This window comes from Nothobranchius furzeri, chromosome 14, assembly GCF_043380555.1.
Source record: "Nothobranchius furzeri strain GRZ-AD chromosome 14, NfurGRZ-RIMD1, whole genome shotgun sequence".
Taxonomy (NCBI): domain Eukaryota; kingdom Metazoa; phylum Chordata; class Actinopteri; order Cyprinodontiformes; family Nothobranchiidae; genus Nothobranchius; species Nothobranchius furzeri.
In genome coordinates this window covers 61801427-61819320 of record NC_091754.1, presented here as the reverse complement: position 1 = coordinate 61819320, position 17894 = coordinate 61801427, and the positions used below count along the sequence as shown (strand labels likewise).

Below are 17894 nucleotides of genomic sequence, written 5' to 3'. Positions count from 1 at the left end.
GCCAGGAGTGCAAGTGTAGGGTGTCTCGATTCTCAAGAGCGGAAGTTGACCACGCCCCCATTGCACCCTAAATCTGCACTTCACCCGAGTCTGCAGCGATGCGGACCTCGGGCGAGGGTATTACCCACAAGTCATTGCTGCAGGAGAAAAGGCTCAAGTTCCTTTTCTGAAAATGTGTATTTTCTAATAGAATTAGTTAATTTTAGGATGATTATTTGATGCTCTGAATGTTTTAAACAAAGCAGCAATAAATGTAAATTTATTTCAAATAAATGCTTTATTGTTTGTTCGAAAGTTGTTAATAAAGGTTTTAGACAAAATTTTCACAGCGACCAGCATCCCGGCACGCGTTGTGATCGATGACGCAATGCTCCGTCTCAACTCTGCTATTATTTGCACACGTGTGCACTACGCACTCGAACCCTACTGCACATTTTCTCCAAGTGCACTTTGCTGCAGTCTGCAGGGCGCAGTGCGAGTATTGGGATTGGGCCTATGTCGTGTAGATTCGTAGAAAAGGAACTCTGGCTCCTTCCGTAAATGTTTGTTTGTCTGATTTTAACGTGATTGGTCTCTGTTAAGGCCTGACGTTACTGGTGCCGTACCTGTTCACCAGGAGAAGACGCTGGCGCAGATGTAAGGTCAGAGTTTTCATCACAGTCGGAGAGGGCTCCATGAAAGAGAGTCGTGATGAGTAAGTCTTTGTTTCCTTCACTGAACTCAATTTTACTGCTGGAGTTCAAACAGAATAGAAACGCAGAGAAGATAGTTTTGATCATTTGCACACGTCTTTAAATCCCAGCTGCCATGGCGCACTTTTCCTGGTCACACTGCGAGGCGAGTGACGCCAAAAGACACAATGGAAGAGCCCATGCCCTTAGGGCAACAGGGTGGGGAGGGGTTCTCTACAATCAGGCTGCTGAGCAGGGACAAGATTGCTATGGAAACAGGCCTTTGAGGGAAATCAGAGGAACTCCTAGATACACACACACACACACACACACACACACACACACACACACACACACACACACACACACACACACACACACACACACACACACACACACACACACACACACACACACACACACACACACACACACACACACACACACACACACACACACACACACACACACACACACACACACACACCTCCTCCTGCAGCCGATGGGTCCCAGACTTATACTGACGGTCCATTGGGATCCGGATCAGGAGAGGCTGCTGGGTCTGAGCAGCGGGGCAGGCGGAGCCCTGAGGCTGATGGGAGCTTCTCACACTTCCCTGTTGGACGGGTCTGCCAGGTTCTGCCAGGTTCTGGCCGGGGTTGCACAGAGCTATAAAACTGTATCAGCTCGATTCCACCTGCAGATCCATCCCCTCCCCCAACATCCCAGAGATGCTGAGGACCAGCAGGGTGGTGTTATTCATCGCCGTGACTAGCTGGAAGGTACAATGGTGGGGCAGACAGAGACCCACGCCAGCAGCTACACACTTCAGAGAGCTGGGACAGCTGACCTCTAGCTCCAGCACCCCCTGTAGGTGGAGGCCGGTACTCCAGTTGGCTCGTTCAGCCACTGCTCTTGCCATACACCCCATTGTGACTGGAGGCTGAAGCCATGATGGGTCAAGGTGGCAAACCGAGGTGAAGCCAAACCTTCCACAAGACTGTCTGGTCACGGCTGGGCGGGCTGTGGGATGATGAGAAGATGGAACGCTGCTCTCGGTAAGGTTGGCTAGCTCCAGGAGGAGAGCACAAACAGGAAATGGAGTCGGGGCTGCACTGGGACATCTGTGACTGGTGAAGCTTTAAGAATCCTGGTCCAGGATGTAATAATCCAATTGTCACATGTGTTAAAGGGGCAATCGCGAGTCCAGCGGGTAGTCCAGTGACTGGTAATGTCTCCCCCTGGGACAAATATAAAAACTCCTCCTGAAACAGCCTCTCCCGCCACAGGAGGGCAGCAACAACAGGCAGGAGGACTGAGGTGACAGCAACGCCAAGGGCCAAACAGGTCTAGCATTGATGCCATAAATATAATAAGTCAGTTATAAAGCACTGTGACACGTAGCAGTCAGAGGTAGCCCAAGCGCAGAACATGGGTGCATGCAGGTCACCGCAGAAAGCAAATCCGTCTGGATGCGTGTAGCAGGAAACCTCAAAGATAGGATTTTTAGTGTTTAATGCAAGCTAGCATTTTTACCGTTTCTCGTTTGTCTCTGTTGACGTAATTCCGTCTGGACGTGTGTGTGTGTGTGTGTGTGCGTGCGTGATGCTGGGACCATCAGATGTTAAACTGTTCACTCTGTATGTTTGCAGCATCATTTTCTTGCTGAAGAGGTTCCGCCTGGAGGTTCATGACGTCATAGTGATGACGGACATAGACAAACATCCTCATCCCAAGAGGTACGTCTGGGAAACTTTTTTTTAATTTTTTTTATAAATGTTTATTCATTCATTGTCTTAAAGCTGCAATCCAGGACTTCTGTGTGACTCTTTAGACATTCGTGAAAGTTAGAGTCTGACCCTGCACTTGGTTATAATGTAGGCATTACATTACTGCTATTGTCTCCCGGAGAGCCCCACGCAGTTAGCCAGTTCACGTGCAAATGCCAATCAGAGAGTGCACAGCAGTATGAGGATGTACCTAGACGGATGCAGAGTTGGCGACCTTTCTCGTGAACATATACGTCTTTATTGTATAAAATATGCATACTGCAGGATCTAAGCTGTTTCTAGAACTTTTCTTGACTGAGATGTCTGATATTTTTCCTGCCATCTGCTTTAGCCACTCCAAAACATTAAATCTGAAACTAAAATCAATTATATATTGATGAAATAATGTGGCTGAATTAAACATTTAAACTTTTTTAGCGTGCCCCAGGGCAGCTGTGGCTGCAAAGTCACCATCAGTGTGTGAATGATTGTACTGTAAAGCACTGTGGGATCCCTGATTTAGAAAAGCGCTAAACAAATGCATTACATTATGATATGTTATGTTATTTTATATTCAGGGATGCACCGATACCACTTTTTTCAAATTGATACGATACCAATAGCTGGATCTGAGTACTCGCCGATACTGATTACCGATACTGATACTTCTACCACACATAAAATAAAATGAATTGGATTACAGGTTTAATTTTCTTCTCTGCTTTCAACAGGAAAAGACCATGAGGTAGATAAAAATAAAATATGTTAATAGAATTTATCACAAAACAAAAATATTAGGTGAACAGAAATGACAAGTTAGAGTGAAGCCACTTTCATGCAACTGCATTGGTATCGGTATTGGTACCAGTATCTTATATCAGTATATTATATTATATTATATTATATTATATTATATTATATTATATTATATTATATTATATTATATCTTACATTGTATTATATATATTATATTACATTATAATATATTACATTACATGGAGGATGGCTGCTTACACTGAGCCAGGATCCTCTGGAGGTTTCTTCCCGTTAAAAGAGAGTTTTCCTCTCCACTGTCGCTAAATGCTTGCTTAGTATGAGTGTTGCTGTAAAGACTCTGACACTAGTCAGTGACTCGATGCAACCTGCTGGGTTCCTTATATAGGACACTTGTTACTGATTGGCTTAATGAACTGACCTGTATTGGAATGTTTATTAGTGAAGTGCCTTGAGACGACTGTTGTAGTGATTTGGTGTTATATAAATAAACTGAACTGAATTGAATTGAATTATGTTACAATATATTATTGTACAATAATAGTCATTATTCAGCAAAAGGGGCTGCAGCCCTGGCACCACCCAACATCCTCTCATACAATAATCATTTGTTTTCCTATTATTATTATCATCATTATTATCATTATTATTATTATTATTATTATTATTATTATTATTATTACACTTTTTCTTCACAGCAAACTCACTTTTGTTTGTTTCTCATCAATTTTCAGCTTGAGCAGGTTTGAGGAGAATGTCGCCCCCTTCAGGCTGTTTGATGAGCAGCAAGTGGGCGTCTCCATCCAGGAACTGAGACAGGCTTTTCCCTGGAAAATATCTGATAAAGAGTTCGAAGCCTTCAAGCCAAAGGTGTGCGTTTACTCAACAAACATGTGGAGCGGGCCGACTTTTCTAATATTTTATAAGAAATAATGTTGAGCATGCCTCTTTTCTTTGATGTGACTAAAGTCCGGTTGTTTTCTTTTCTCCACAGTCTGAAAGTAAAGTGAGGCTGAATGAAATCATCAGAAGGAATTCACAACATACCGCTCTAGTGCTTGTGTGAGTGCACGTTTAACATTCTCAAGGATGTGTCAAGACTTAGAGGCACAAAGCAGTGGCATCCGATCTAAAACAAACACAAAATGTACTTTTTAAAGTAAAAACATGATGACTGACCAATGACGTATTATATATAATAACACTACATGTTGTTGTTTTATTCAGTAATGTTGATGTGAATATAATTTTATCCCCCAGGAGCCTCCCAGTTCCACAAAATGACTGTCCCAGTGCTCTGTACATGGCCTGGCTGGACACCCTGACCTGTGGCCTCCACTGTCCAGCGGTGCTAATACGAGGAAACCAAGAGAACGTCCTCACGTTCTACTGCCAGTAGATGATCGTGTAGAAAGATGGAGGAGTCTCAGGGGGTTGATAACTGAAAGCACTGAGTTTAAATGTTACTATGGATGCACAGTAGATGGGAGGTGGATGACACATTGAGGGAAATCCCCCTGCTTCGCTAACCGTGTACGTAGTAAACACTAATAACAGCAACAACTCCAAACACACGTTTGTCACACCTGGCAGTGATATCTCTGTGGAGGAATCAGGTCCCGTGCATATTTATAACATTGTTTCAATTCAGCCCCATAGGGGTGTTTTTCCAACAGCCTGTTTAGGGTCAAAGGTCAGGCTTCTCCTTCGGGATTTTCTGCTACAAAGCAGAATTCGTGTGGTCCTGATGCAGCGCAGCAGCCCCGAACCACCATACCACCATCACTACGCGTAACCGTGGTGATCGCTTCACAGATGTAGCTGAGCGCTCGCCTCCCCGAAGCCTCCCGTGACCTCTAATGCAGTCCTGCAGTGCTTCAGACGTTCTCCTGGATGAATTCAAGTGCTCTTGATCTTTCTTAGAGCTTTGCTTTTTGAGCTCATTTAGCCTACTCCATTATTTCAGAGAGGTTCTTGTGAAGTGCTTCCTTAAAGAGCAAGTCACCCCCTACCAGAGTGTGACTCCACTCCAACTTCCTGTTTGAAAAATGCAACAAATGCTGTTGCCTAGCAGACCGGGAGGGTGGAGCCGCTAACAAATACACACAGGCTCATGACATTATGACATCACATGGTACCAGCTAATGTTCTAGGGTACCTCTTAGCCAAAAGCGATGGCAGATTTAAATTCAAATGCAGTGCAGAGTTTTTACCTGACAACGGCATGACGCTGTTTTAGGCAGAAAATTTAAATTTCAACTAAAGTGCTAAACTATTGACTACACGTGTTTGCAGCACGATTAGACACGCATTTATATAGTTTATTTTTAAAAAGTTGATTTGGGGGTGACTTTCTCTTTAAGTCTGCAGATCTGGTTGTAGCCAGGGCGTGGGCGTGGCTAAAATCAGCTTTGTGCCTGATCTGGTTGATCACAGTTCACTCGGCAGCTTTGTGACACGGGGCCACGGTGAATCGAGTGGCTTTTCCCCCCAAATGAAATAATGTGGATTATCTCTGATATTAAAACATTTTTATTGATGAGAAACATTAAGCATGACCCAAAGAATCAGAAGCAGAAGTGTCCTAGAGGGGGCAGAGCGTTACGGGTCGAGACTTTAGTCCTTTTTGGATCTTCAGCTGCAGCTTTTCATCTCACAGCGAGAAGGTTGGATTTCTCTCGGTGGGTGGAATAGTGTGTGTAACCCATGATGCCGTGTGTTTTTGGATTGTGGCATGCCCTACGTGCACTACCACACTCAGGGATAACCTGAAAGAAACAGGCGGGTTTTTAGGCTCCTATGTGTCACCCGAGCTAAACATCTATAATTTGTGTTGGTGTGAAGTGTTTTAAATAAAATATTTCTTTTTTGTTTTCTGTAAACAAATTATTCTGTTAAAACAGACGTGTGCTTCTCGGTGAACACCGATTAGCAGTGACGAATGTGTTTTTCAGCAGGTTGCCTGCACCTGTTGCTGATTTCCTTAATAACATAAAGCTTTTGCCCTTAGCATCACCACACGTCTGTGGAAACTTCCTCTACCTGCACAATCGGCTGTTGCATCCTCGGTGACGTTTGTTTTATCTGCGTTATGGCCAGGGCCGGATTAATGCACAGGCTTGATATGACTTAAGCCTAGGGGGCCACGTGTGTTCTGGGGCCCCCATTGGCCAGCTAAAAATATATGATTTTATTTAAATTTACATGCAAGAATGTTCTTCAACTGTATTGGCCGACAAAATCATAAGCGACACTGATTGGGTAAACATTGTGGCGGTCTTGAGTTAAGTAACGTGTCACGTGACACGTCAGATTCATGTATCACATAGGCTGCTGCACTTAACGAGGGAAAATGAAAAAAAAATGTCTGAAAGAAAACATGAGAGCGTCGCTCAGAAAAGAAAAACGGAGAGAATCAAAGAGCAAAAGCACAAAAATCTTCTGCAGAGAATCCCAAAATTGTCAGGATATTTTAAACCTGCTGCTGGACCCAACAGCAGGTTACAGAAAAGCAAGACGTTCACGATGAAGGCAACGGAGCTGCGCTAGCTGGAGCGGCAGCGGTTCATGATGCTAGCTCAATGGAGGGAACGAGCAGTCACAGAGAAGCTGATGTTGTCCACTTGGGGGCAGAGGCAGACCTGCTTGAAGTAGTTTCTGATGGGAGCCCGGCAGAAGGTCCTAGCCAGGTGACGCTGATGGTGGATGCTAACTTAAACCCGGATCCTGGCTGCTGGGGTGAAATGGATGAAAATGCCAGAAAATATTGGTAAATCATGGTAAATTCACAAATACCCAATGATTAATTAGATTAACATTTTTAGTTGTTTGACAGCCATAATTAAAATAAATATCTGCAGATAAGAATATTTCACTTTGATCAAGCATTTTTGGTTCCGAACAAGTGTAGCCTATGGGCCCCTGTGCACCTCGATCCTCCCCTGGTTATGGCGACAAAAACATCACCAGTAAAAACGAGCCTATGCAGACCTGCTGTTAGGCAACAGCAGCCAGTCGAGTGCTGAAGCTTTGACAATCACTGTCCTGCTCTCGGTGTTCTAACAACACTTTTGTTCAGAAAATCAGTCAAACATCACGTTAAATAACCAACATAAGACATAATGATAGGGTGCTTCTGTGAACTCTGTAAGATAATTCATTTTATAATTTAAGGACAGAAAATATTCTGCAGTAAATTCATTTGCACAGTAGAGTTTATTGTGTATGAACTTCATTTAAAGGCATAGTGTGTACATGTATGCTTTAATTGTGCAATAAAATTGTTTTCTAAAATATGACCGTTTCAAGCTGTTTTTCATTCATTTGCACATTGATAATGATAATGACCCACACTTGCATAGCACCTCTCCAAAGCGCTTTGTATCATTCATCCATTCACTCACACATTCACACACTGATGGTGATGAGCTACGATGGAGCCACAGCTGCCCTGGGGCGCACTGACAGGGTCTATCATGGATCTGAGCAAGAAAAGTGTTCTAAAATGTGTTTTCTCACCTTGTTGTAGTGCAGACGCTTCCCTGTTCGCTCCTGCTGCTTATTTACATTTTGTACATATTTTACTTCTTGCCGTTTTCCTGCTAAAATCTTTTTCTGCACAGTGACTTCCGGACTCCTTAAAATTAGGGGCAGCAGGAGCTCAACAGGTTGAGCGGGTTGTCCGGTAATCGGAAGGTTGCAGGTTCGATCCCGGCTCCGGGATCACTGTCCGGCTCCGGACAGTGAATGCTGCTGTTGTGTCCTTGGGCGAGACACTTAACCCATGTTGCCTGCTGGTGGTGGTCGGAGGGTCCGGTGGCGCCTGTGCTCGACAGCCTCGCCTCTGTCAGTGCGCCCCAGGGCAGCTGTGGCTACATCGTAGCTCATCACCATCAGTGTGTGAATGTGTGTGTGAATGGATGAATGATACACTGTAGTGTAAAGCGCTTTGGAGTCCTTACTCTGAGTGGCGCTATACAAGTGCGGCTCATTTAAGATAAGAGATAAGATAAGATAAAACTTTATTAATCCCTCGGGTGAGTTCCTTCGAGAAATTCAGTTTCCAAAAAAAGCAGCGCAACACCGACAGAGGTTACAGAACGTCAGAAAATATTATATACTAATAAAAATAGAAATAAATATAAAAATACAATTGAATTGCACCTTCCAGATATCAACGTCCTTAGCACCGTTGACCATTAAACCAATTTAACTGTTTAACAAAGGTACTTGCATTGAGGTAGTGCACGGTGAAGTGAAGAGTCACTACAGCTTCGGTGTCCCCCCCTCCTTTGTCCTCCTGTTTCTCCTCCCTCTCCTCTCCAGAGAGGAGTTATACAGTCTGATGGCGTGTGGGACAAAGGAGTTTTTAAGTCTGTTAGTTCTCATCTTGGGGAGAAGCAGCCTTTCACTGAACAGACTCTTCTGTTTGTTCATGGCCGTGTGCAGAGGATGCCCAGCATTGTCCATGATGTCAAGCAGTTTTTTTAATGTCCTTTCCTCTGCCACTGACACCAACGTGTCCAGTTTCATGCCGACCACAGAGCCTGCCTTCCTGGTCAGCTTCTCCAGCGTTTTTAATTTATCATGAAAAACGCTGGATTTTCTTTGTTTAATCGACACAGGATAGTCACCCATAGCCGGTCAGCAGCGATGGGAGTAACGCCGTTTAAAATAACGGCGTTACTAACGGCGTTCTTTTTTAGGTAACGGAATAATCTAATTAGTTACTTTTCCCACCGTTGCAACATCGTTACCGTTGAAGCGAGCGTGTCCTATTTGTTGGTTTCTTTAGAACCCGGTTCCGTTAGAACCTTAGAATACGCTGCTTTCTCAGGGAAGTTGGGGTCGCAGGTGAGTATTATTGTACTAGACCCTGGTTTGGACCACGCACCTTTAATTAGGACTTGCTTTCTAGTTTAAGATGAAATGAAATTTGCGCTACTTGTTCTTCCGTAATAACACCACTTTCCTTTTAGCTTCTCCCGTTATTTAGTGGTTTTAAATACTAGGGCAAAAGTTCACAAAGAGGCCATCTTTGTGATTAATATTTGGGTCCTATCAGGATTAATTTGCGCTTCTGTTTGATTTGTGGGCGGTGGTAACTAGAAAATGATTCTTATTAGTTGGCCAGACTAACATAGATTAATCAATTAATCTAATTAATCCACCCTTTAAAGTGGTTCCATCCCACGCTAAACAAAGACTTTTTAGTGCAAAAAGAGCCTGTTTGAACCAACGAACCGTCATGAACTATAATCCTTAGGGTGTCCCGCTACCGAGAAGGGGGGGAGAATTTCTCCCTCATCTAAGGTTTCTTTTCTTAGTCTGTCACAACCTGTAAACAAGACCTGCAGTACAGGAACAAGCTATTCAAGGCAGCTTACCTCCTCGAGGAGATCTGGTCAGGGCCTCCACTTAAATCTTTAAAAAGGACCTTTAAGAATCAAGAATGAGGTTTCTTTTTCCAAAAATGTATTTCAAAATTGCAAAATACAAAAAATAGGTAAATATAAAACTAACCTATCCCCTGTGGAGGATGCCAACGCTAAAATCTTCCTGAGAATAACTGGTTGACTTGTGTCAACACTAACCTGTCACACTCTAACTCTAAGTACGACTCTCTCCTAGCCTGGCAAGCCAGACTAAATAAATGTATTATTAGTCTGGCAACGCTCCATTGACGGCTCTCGGTTGTGGGGCGGGTTCTACCGTTGTCTTTCAAATGATCTCCGCATTCCACTGGACGATGAATGTGACATACTCTTGTTTCACTCTGTTGCATCATCCCACCCACCAGGCATATAGAGTGCCCTGATTGGCCCACAAAGCGGATAAAGTTCTGTGATTTGTTCACTAAGCAGATAGAGCACTATGATTGGCCCACCATTATGGACCAGTCACAGCTCTTTATGTGTTTGAAACCCCTCTAGAGAGCTGTGATTGGCTAGCCAGAGTCCTGGTAGGAGCTGCCGAGGTTCCAGTGGAGCGTGCCTAGACCAAACTTTGCAAAGCAAGAATTTGGTCTAGTTCACTAGGCTAACTCTCTCCAACTCTCCCCAACAACTGACTTCTCTACTTCCAGCTGCTCTTTTTATACTCATCCTGAGTGACTGCCAAGCAATATCTCAAACAGTCATGAGACAGCCTAAACAATGTAATCGTTTTTCAGTTACATACATCTCATCATCACAAGACAGCAAAATGAAGTGATCATTTGTCAGTTTCTTATCTTAGCTCAACACGAGACAGCCAAACCCATATGATGTCACATTTGTAAACTGGTCTTCAGCTCCTCCCAAAGTCCAGAACTCTCCATGGAGGGTTTGTCCTCTCCTGAGATGCTTTTCTTCAGTTGGTCTTATTTTGTCCCAGCTTCGGTGCTTGTCCTTCAGTTGGACCCCTCCTTCTTATCTTCTGGCTGATTTTACTCGCAGGAGCAAGTTCAGTGTACTTCAGTGTGAGCCCAGTCTTATCTCTGTGGTCCACCTGTTGACTCCGTTTCTTGCCACTGTTTTTGGAATGCGGGAACTTGCAACGCCGTTACCGGGGACGGAAGGTTGTGCGTTACTATGTGCTTGTCGAACGTTGAGCAACAGTGTGAGGCTTTCTGACCGCCACACTTCAGCTGCAGCCAGGGAGAGAGAGGTGTCGGTAACGCACTTACAAACACGATGATGATTGGCCGGGTGGGCGGAGACCCTCAGTGTTCTCACTGAGACCGCATGCCGTAGACACAACAGAGCAGTGATGGGAATAACGCTGTTTAAAATAACCACGTTAAATTAAAAAATATTTCTTTCTGTAACGAGCAAACTGATTAATTACCGTTTTCTTTTAACAAAACGTAGTTTCTGTTACTGATAAGGACATGCGTGCGTTAAGCAGCGTGGTGTGTTGAAGCTGTCATCAGCTGATCAGGAGCTAAAGAGACAGATGTTTTCATCCGAGAGCATCACGACCTGTGAAGAATGAGGAAGACGTGATGAATATCTACGGCTGCAGACCCGCAGATTCGCTGACCTAAAAAATACTGACACCCCCCCAAATGCGATGACATGTAGAAATCCCAAATTTGAAAAGATTTGATGAGTCTCTCTCTCTCTCTCTCTCTCTCTCTCTCTCTCTCTCTCTCTCTCTCTCTCTCTCTCTCTCTCTCTCTCTCTCTCTCTCTCTCTCTCTCTCTCTCTCTCTCTCTCTCTCTCTCTCTCTCTCTCTCTCTCTCTCTCTCTCTCTCTCTCTCTCTCTCTCTCTCTCTCTCTCTCTCTCTCTCTCTCTCTCTCTCTCTCTCTCTCTCTCTCTCTCTCTCTCTCTCTCTCTCTCTCTCTCTCTCTCTCTCTCTCTCTCTCTCTCTCTCTCTCTCTCTCTCTCTCTCTCTCTCTCTCTCTCTCTCTCTCTCTCTCTCTCTCTCTCTCTCTCTCTCTCTCTCTCTCTCTCTCTCTCTCTCTCTCTCTCGTGGCTGATCGAGCGGAGCGCTACGCATGACAACCCGCTCAATTAACATAATTCAACAGAACCGGTCGGGCTGATTCGGTTCTGGATCGGTCTCAGGTTACAACTCTAGCGCTCAGCCCTGCAGTACCACATTAAGGTGGAACCACTTGGTAAATGTGGAGGACGCTCACTCTGACAGATTTGGATGCTGCGCTGGTGCCGCCGTGAAAAAAACAAAACCACATTCCACTATAATCGATGATGGCGTACTCTTCTACGATGCAGAATCGTTCATGTCCGCATCCCGATGCATCGATTATTTGATTTTCCTCAGCTCTAGAGGACACCGTCTTAACCTTTGCATTCCTTGTCCTTCAACGCTACACTCGGGATTTCTTTCTTTTGTTGATGCCCTTTGCTACTGTTTGTAGCCAATGACGAGTCCGATGAAGAAAACAGTGATCAGATCAAGACGGTGTTTCAACACAGCCAGGGGAAGAAATCTATCGATGTCTACTGGATTGCAGATGATGGAGGTGAGTCTTAACTATTCAGCTTTGGTTCCCTCCACCAAACTTGTATTCATAACACAAAACTCATCTTACTCTGTTCAGGTCTGACATTACTGGTACCATACCTGTTTACAAGGAGAAGACGCTGGCGCAGATGTAAGGTCAGAGTTTTCATCATGGGACAGGAGGAGACTGTGAAAGAGAGTTGCGATGAGTATGTCTTTGTTTCCCTAACATTTTAACCAAGTTTTCGTCTTTCAGCTTAAAGGGAAATTTGAAAGATAAATGAAAAATGATTAAAAAGCACAGAAATGCAAATGCAATTACTGCCGATGCCCAAATATTTTTCTTACATGGTTTAAATTTTGATCATGACACTAAAGTAACTTTTGATTCTAATTCAATCCAAAAATGTACGTTTAAGTGACCAGATCATGCTATTTTAAACTTATGGGAGCAAAGGTAGGCACAGTGTGTGATAAAGTCTTACCGCTGACGCTACTGAGATGCCATTTGATCTTAAATATGAGTTATTTGGGCAGTAGTAGCTGAACAGATTGAGCGGGTTTTCCGGTAATCGGAAGGTTGCAGGTTTGATCCCGGCTCCAGACAGAACATTCTGCTGTTGTGTCCTTGGGCAAGACACTTAACCTACCTTGCCTGCTGGTGGTGGTCGGAGGGACCGGTGGCGCCTGTGCTTGGCAGCTTCGCCTCTGTCAGTGCCCCCAGGTCAGCTGTGGCTACACCGAAGCTCATCAACATCAGTGTGTGAATGGATGAATGATGCAATGTAGTCAGCTGTCTAAATAAAAAGAAAGTAAATCACTACTGAAACTGGGATTCACACCGGTAAGGTCAAAGAAAAAGAAAAACAGCATGCAAGGCAGGCGCTCTGTCCACCAACCCACCAAACCTACTACAAAGATCCACAATTAGTTTGTAGCAAACCACATAGACGACAATTTACAAACAAACAATCAGTCCATGTGTATCAGCACCAACATTACAGACGTAGAGGCTCCAGTGATAAGTAGCCATCACAATGGGCCCCTACCCAGGATCCATGTTACTTAGTAACACCTCCTTAAAGAGCAAGTCACCCCCAAATCAACTATTTTTTTCTGATAAACTATATAAATGCGTGTCTAATCGTGCTGCAGACATGTGAAGTCAATAGTTTAGCACTTCAGTGCATTTTAGTTAAAATTTAAATTTTCTGCCTGAAACGGTCAGTGTTGTGCCGTTGTCAGGTAAAAACTCTTCACTGCATTTGAATTTAAATCTGCCACCGCTATTGGCTAAGAGGTATGCTATGATGTAAACTGGTACATTATGATGTCACAATGTCGTGAGTGTGTGTGTATTTGTTAGTGGCTCCACCCTCTCGGTCTGCTAGGCAACAGCATTTATTGCATTTTTCAAACATGAAGTGGGAGTGTCTAATCGTGCTGCAGACATGTGAAGTCAATAGTTTAGCACTTCAGTGCATTTTAGTTAAAATTTAAATTTTCTGCCTGAAACGGTCAGTGTTGTGCCGTTGTCAGGTAAAAACTCTTCACTGCATTTGAATTTAAATCTGCCACCGCTATTGGCTAAGAGGTATGCTATGATGTAAACTGGTACATTATGATGTCACAATGTCGTGAGTGTGTGTGTATTTGTTAGTGGCTCCACCCTCTCGGTCTGCTAGGCAACAGCATTTATTGCATTTTTCAAACATGAAGTGGGAGTGGAGTACACTTCTTGTAAGGGGTGACTTGCTCTTTAATTAAATTTAAAGAGCAAGTCACCCCCTACAAGAAGCGTACTTCACTCCCACTTCATGTTTGAAAAATGCAACAAATGCTGTTGCCTAGCAGACCGAGAGGGTGGAGCCGCTAACAAATACACACACTCACGACATTGTGACATCATAATGTACCAGTTTACATCATAGCATACCTCTTAGCCAATAGCGGTGGCAGATTTAAATTCAAATGCAGTGAAGAGTTTTTACCCGACAACGGCACAACACTGACAGTTTCAGACAGAAAATTTTAATTTGAACTAAAATGCACTAAAGTGCAAAACTATTGTCTACACGTGTCTGCAGCACGATTAGACATGCATTTATGTAGTTAATCAGAAAAAAATAGTTGATTTGGGGGTGACTTGCTCTTTAATAGTTCAATAGCAAAAGGGGCAAAAGAGTTGGAGAAACAATTTGTTTTTAAAGGGTACATAAAAACGAAGCCTTGAGGGCATGAGCGAAGCTCAAAGTGTGGAGCGTGGAGAGGCGGAGCCAAATTACCTTCTTTAGCACCTTCTCCTCCCATAGAGACTGAAGGTCTCTTTGTTTAACTCCAATGATTTAAGAGCAGATTCTGACCATGTTTTGCAGTTTGTTCTTATTTTTTCACAAACAAACCCTTGTACCAGCAAACTAATGAAAAAAGTCTCTATGAAGCAGCAGTAAAAGTGGCAGAGAATCCTTTTATTTACATTACAATAATCCAAGTTCCTTAAAAGATAGAATCTCTACTGTCCACATTTAAAAACAGTCTGTGTTTGTGTCAAAGTGCAACTTGTTATCAATCCAAGTACCAAGATACTTGTACTTACCCACCACCTCATCCACTTTACTGTGGATGACGCTGCCAAGAAGGTATGGGTGCTCTACCACACCTGAATGGAGTAATTTAATTCTCCCCTTGCCTTGTTTAACTCTGCAGAGGGCTGGTAATTACTCATTCATTTCAAACAAGTGTGTAAGAGCAAACAAACAGCTAACACGTGCAGGATGGAAATGTTGCCTTAATTGCGTAACCACTAACAAAGTCTCTTAAAGTTCGTTACTGCTCAAATATTGTCAGCAAAGTTTTGGAGCAGGACGAGCGGTGTCCGTGGTGCTGGAACAGGGCTAGCAGGAGGAGCACTGTCCGTGGTGCTGGAAGAGGGCTAGCAGGACGAGCGCTGTCCGTGGTGCTGGAACAGGGCTAGCAGGACGAGCGCTGTCCGTGGTGCTGGAACAGGGCTAGCAGGAGGAGCGCTGTCCGTGGTGCTGGAACAGGGCTAGCAGGAGGAGCGCTGTCCGTGGTGCTGGAACAGGGCTAGCAGGAGGAGCACTGTCCGTGGTGCTGGAACAGGGCTGTCCGTGGTGCTGGAACAGGGCTAGCAGGAGGAGCGCTGTCCGTGGTGCTGAAAACGGAGAGCAGAATTTATACCGTCCATTGTGTTCCAGCTGGAACCATATTATTGGTGTACCATAATTTTTACATATAACAAATTTTACAATTTTACTTCTTTATCAATGTCTATATTGAAAATATTGACTTGAAAATATTAATCAACTAAACTCACTCGCATCAAATACCAACTTACTCCTTCCCCCATTCACCAACCACACACTACACTCCCCTTTCTCTCAAAAATGACACATCCCCAAAACATCTTGGAGTCCTCTGACCAGACAGATGGTCTTGTCTGACGTCCACCACAAACCCCCTCTTGCCCCAGTTGGGTCTCCACCCTCTTGGCCCCTTGGTCAAATTCTACCTGCAGTAGCAACCTCCAGGTCACTTGATAGTTGCCTGGGCAACGTCAGTGGTGACAGTCCCATGTTGGGGTCTCTGATCAACCTGTTACCCCACTTCCTCTGGCCACCCTAGCGCATCCAGACACCCCTTCTCCCTGATACAGAACAAAGAAAAGGTTTGTATCTCTTCCTATTCTTGATTTACTTATTGCCACTAGGGATGTTTCTGACAAGCCTTGGAATAAGTTATCACCTTTACGCGGACTATTGCCAGATTTATCTGGCTTTAAGTAAACCTGACTCAACACGCGTCCTTGTCGACTGTATTACTGCAGTTAACGAAAACAAGACCGACGCCATTCTTTTTAATCCAGTAAATCCAAAGCATGCACCTGGTGACAACCCTCTACCGTTTTTAAATCTCAAATCTTGTGTGTCCAGTCTGGGAGTGAAACTTGACCCTGTTAGGGTTAGGGTTAGGGTTAGCTTTAAAAGAGCCTTTCTTTCCACTTCCTCCATGTAAAGGTTGGCTACAATAGGTGACACAGGGGAGCCCATGGTACAGCCATGTTTTTGTCTGTAGAAACCTTTGTTGTATGTGAAATATGTAGTGGTGAGGCAGAGGTCTAACAGTGTGCAAATCTGATCGGGTGTGAAGTTGGTCCTGTCCTCCAAGGCGCTGTCTTCTTGTAGTCGTTTTCTGACAGTCTCCACTACCTCCGTAGTGGGTATGCAAGTGAAGAGGGAGACTACGTCAAAGGACACCATGGTTTCATCTGGATCCAGGGTAAGTTTCTGGACCTTGTCAGTGAAGTAGGTGGAGTTCTTGATGTGGTGTGGGGTGTTCCCCACCAGGCTCTTTTAAAGGGAGAGCACCCAGCCACTGGTACAGATATGTGGATGACACCTGGGTCAAAATCAAAACACAAGAAGTGGAATCCTTCACTACACACATCAATGTCGTGGACAAAAACATCTAGTTCACCAGGGAAAACATAAAGGACAACTACTTGCCTTTCCTGGACTTTGCACCTTGAAGAAAATGGCAACCTCAACATATGAGGTGTACCGGAAGCCCACACACACGGACCAGTACCTCCTCTTCGACTCACATCACCCTCTGGAACACAAACTTGGAGTAATCAAGACCCTACACCACCTGGCAGAACATGTTCCCTCTAAGCCGGAAAGGAAAAAGAAGGAACACACACATATAAAGGAATCACTTAAAACATGTGGCAAAGATGCACAGAAAAGAAGACCAGACACCAGCGAGGGAGGAAAAGAAAGACAGACGCAACAACCTTGTCATCCCCTATGTAGCCGGTGTATCAGAGAAACTCAGGAAGGTTTTCTCCAAACACAACATACCAGCGTACTTCAGACCCAGCAACACACTCAGACAGAAACTGGTTCACCCAAAAGACAAAACTCCTAAACACAAACTGAACAATGTACACTGTACAGTGCAGCGAGGAATGCCCAGACCTCTACATCGGGGAAACCAAACAGCCACTTCACAAGCGCATGGCACAACATAGAAGAGCCACCTCCACGGGACAGGACTCAGCAGTTTATTTGCATCTAAAGGACAAAGGTCACTCTTTCGAGGATGCCAACGTTCACATTTTGGACAGAGAGGACCGATGGTTTGAAAGAGGAGTAAAGGAAGCCATTTATGTCCACTGTGAGCAACCATCTTTGAACAGAGGCGGTGGTTTACGACACCAACTGTCTGCCATCTATAATCCAATCCAATCTAATTTTATTTATAAAGCACATTCACAAGGCATTACAACCAAACAAGGCGCTGTACACTAAAAATGTTGGTTAATTAAACAGGCGTTATATAAACATGTTGAACACAGATAAAAGATAAAAAGGAAATACAACAAAATTCCCAAAAATAACAGCTAAAAATCAATAAGACACAGGGTGAATAAAAATAGGAAAAAACATTTAACAAAGAACCTCAATAATGCGGAAGTCGATAATTGTGGAGTCAGTTTATAAACAGTGCAGATGTAAGTGAGGTTCATAATTATGTTGTATAAGCTAGGTTGAAGTAGTGAGTTTTCAGGCGTGATTTAAAAATGCTAGCTGTTGGTGCTAGCCTCACTAGCAGTGGTAATGCGTTCCACAGCTTTGGTGCACAGACAGAGAAAGCCCTTTCTCCACGGCTTTTTAAACGTGCATTCGGAACAGCTAGGAGGAGCTCATC

The 17894-nt window shown here is 44.0% G+C and overlaps 1 protein-coding gene across 2 annotated transcripts in view; it reads left to right on the top strand.

Annotated features, from left to right (window-relative positions):
• The window catches only part of LOC107377151 (solute carrier family 12 member 3), a 38350-nt gene extending 30841 nt beyond the window's left edge, over positions 1–7509 (top strand). For both annotated transcript variants that reach the window (XM_054747567.2, XM_015946589.3), the window contains exons 24-28: positions 583–694; positions 2324–2410; positions 3949–4084; positions 4209–4276; positions 4475–7509. In XM_054747567.2, coding sequence (XP_054603542.2) covers positions 583–694; positions 2324–2410; positions 3949–4084; positions 4209–4276; positions 4475–4613 — 542 coding nt within the window. In that variant the 3' untranslated portion in view covers positions 4614–7509. The remainder of the gene's footprint in view (positions 1–582; positions 695–2323; positions 2411–3948; positions 4085–4208; positions 4277–4474) is intronic.
• Positions 7510–17894: the final 10385 nt, after the last annotated feature.